General features: G+C 45.1%; 1 protein-coding gene across 1 annotated transcript; it reads right to left on the bottom strand.

The window, feature by feature from the left end:
* Nucleotides 1–724: 724 nt before the first annotated feature.
* PHALS_12243 (uncharacterized protein) lies at nucleotides 725–1,228 on the bottom strand (the record flags this gene model as incomplete). Its single annotated transcript, XM_024727754.1, has 1 exon — nucleotides 725–1,228. The coding sequence occupies one exon, from the start codon at nucleotides 1,226–1,228 to the stop codon at nucleotides 725–727; it is 504 nt and encodes a 167-aa protein (XP_024578300.1).
* Nucleotides 1,229–2,277: the final 1,049 nt, after the last annotated feature.

Here is a 2,277-nt window from a genome sequence, read left to right as displayed (position 1 = left end):
CCTCGCACGACTATAAACGAAAATGTCGTCAAAGTATGTCTGTGCATACGCCCTGTGGAGCCCGAACAATTGCATCACAAGACGATTAAACGTTGCTAGTGCATTTGAAAACCCTTGGGGCATCACCAGCCACTCCCAAAGCATGCCGCTCGGAGTTTTCACCGCTGTCAGCGGAATGTTACTCACTCTCATGGGTAATTAATAATACCCATCTACCAAGTCGAGTGCACTGTACTTGCATCAAATTAATAGTCCGTGTCGAAGAATTCATACACATCCTCACTTATCCGATTTTGTTTAGCGCAGATATAACATAGCAACATATGACGCCATAAAACTGCATGAATGGGTGCTTGCAGATCTTGCTTTTGTTATCCACCCGTCGAAAATGCATAATTTTAGCTTAAGCGTGACTGTTGGACCGCTCAGCTTGACTTCATGGTGACGTGCCCGATCTGTCTGTTAGGGTCTTAGCTGCGATGCGTAAGAAGTAGTTTTTATCCAGGCAAATTCCACTCTATCTACCATCGCTGTGTTTGATTTGCTTAAAGATTTGCATTTATCCCTCCAATTAGCTACAAGCTTTTTTTATTCCCCTTAAAAGAGACTTAAGCTATAATCACACTTTGCCCTCTGTAACTTCTAGACACGTTCGTTAAGGTGCTCAGTCTATGGATGCAGATCAAGCATCTACATTCATTCTCATTGGTGGCGAGTATAACAACTAGTCCTGTTGTGTGCTAGCCGCAATTTCACCCTTCTCAAAGCCCATATAAAGCGAAATGTCTATTAGGCGACTTTTGGCAGCTCTGTTTGCTGAAAAACCAACAAACATTTGTGCATATTCTATAGAGAACAAAAACACACTACCGACACCGCGTCTTCGCCCCACCGAGATAACATTTGGTGCTGATGTTGTTATAGATTCCAAAATGCCTTTTCCAGCACATGATGTACCTTTTTTGCAAAGCTGAAAGACAAACGTGGCCACCAGAAATGCACGGCCGAAAGAATATTTTATCATTCTCACATGCAATTTGAGCAGTAGGGTCAGTGGCCTAAATCTCATGTAAAAATGGTTGAAGTTATTGGCAATAATACCGATGGTCGTCGCTGATTTCTTCGGCGGTGGTAGCACTAATACGATAGCGCGTTCGCAGGCATACTTGCACACCCTCAGTTCTGTGAGTTTCTTCTGCGAGACTTTCGGGGCTGCTAAGCGTAGCATTATGAGCTTGAAGTAATTTAACTTTTTGGTAAGATATTGAACTGGCGTGGTCGATACAGCTGTTGTGATCGGCGCATAACTTATTGACGATAACGATCGATTGTCACAGCACTCATTAAATGAATCATTCGGAGCTCGAACGAACACGGAGTTTTACTTTGACATGCAATCTTATGAGCTGTAGATTCGGATAGCTTAGCGCTTAAACAAGCGAGCGCAAATACATTTGCATGTACCGTCGCAACCTGTCGAATATTCCCACAGGCATCGTGCAACGGGATTACACGTACCCTGGTAGCAGGGGGGGTCACACGAGATGGGCATGGTGTGACGGCACCCAAACACGAATACGGTATGTGGCTAGGTAGCCAGTAGTTATGCATGAATTTAAATTTTACTGTATATATGTAGTTTATTTAGGAAAATATAAGCATATAAAATTAGGCGGCTTTGCCGCAGATAAAAATAATAAAAATCAGCTTTATATTTAGACTGAAGTTTAGCCTTGGTTAGGATAATAACTACTCTTGGAGGTAGCGGATTTCGATCCGCTATACTCGTATTTGGTTCTTGTAAAGAACGAAAGGTCGGTGACCTAAATTACGCTTCCTCAAGCGCTAAGTTACGGCAGCCCCGCTGCACTTGGTAGCACTTCTAGTCAATCTAAACCTAAGTCGTTTAGACGGATCCTCTGTGAGGATGGAGGAATTCTTCTATTTGCCCCAGGGCATGCAGGACGGGCTTAACAAGCTGATGTCCTTGCTTGGCCCTGAGGGCGTGCAACACCTTGTAGCGCAAGGCCTCGAGGCAATCGGTGCGCGTCTAGAGGCGTTTTCAAGTTACGAAAACGCGCCGCTAGAGCACCTGCAGCAGAAGATGTCGGCATCATTTGCGTCTATGACGCCACCGTCGATGACGGATGATTTCCCCCGCCCTAAGCCGCTCATGGTGAGTGTTAAGGTCTTTGAGGGGGAAGATGGAGAGAACTCCTGCTTTGAGTGGAAGAGGTCGAGATGGCCATCGCATCCGCCATGGTCCAGACTGAGCAA

This window comes from Plasmopara halstedii (assembly GCF_900000015.1).
Source record: "Plasmopara halstedii genome assembly, contig: Scaffold_614, whole genome shotgun sequence".
In the NCBI taxonomy this organism is placed as follows: Eukaryota; Oomycota; class Peronosporomycetes; order Peronosporales; family Peronosporaceae; genus Plasmopara; species Plasmopara halstedii.
The sequence above is the reverse complement of the archived record's forward strand: the minus strand, read 5'-3'. Positions and strand labels throughout refer to the sequence as shown.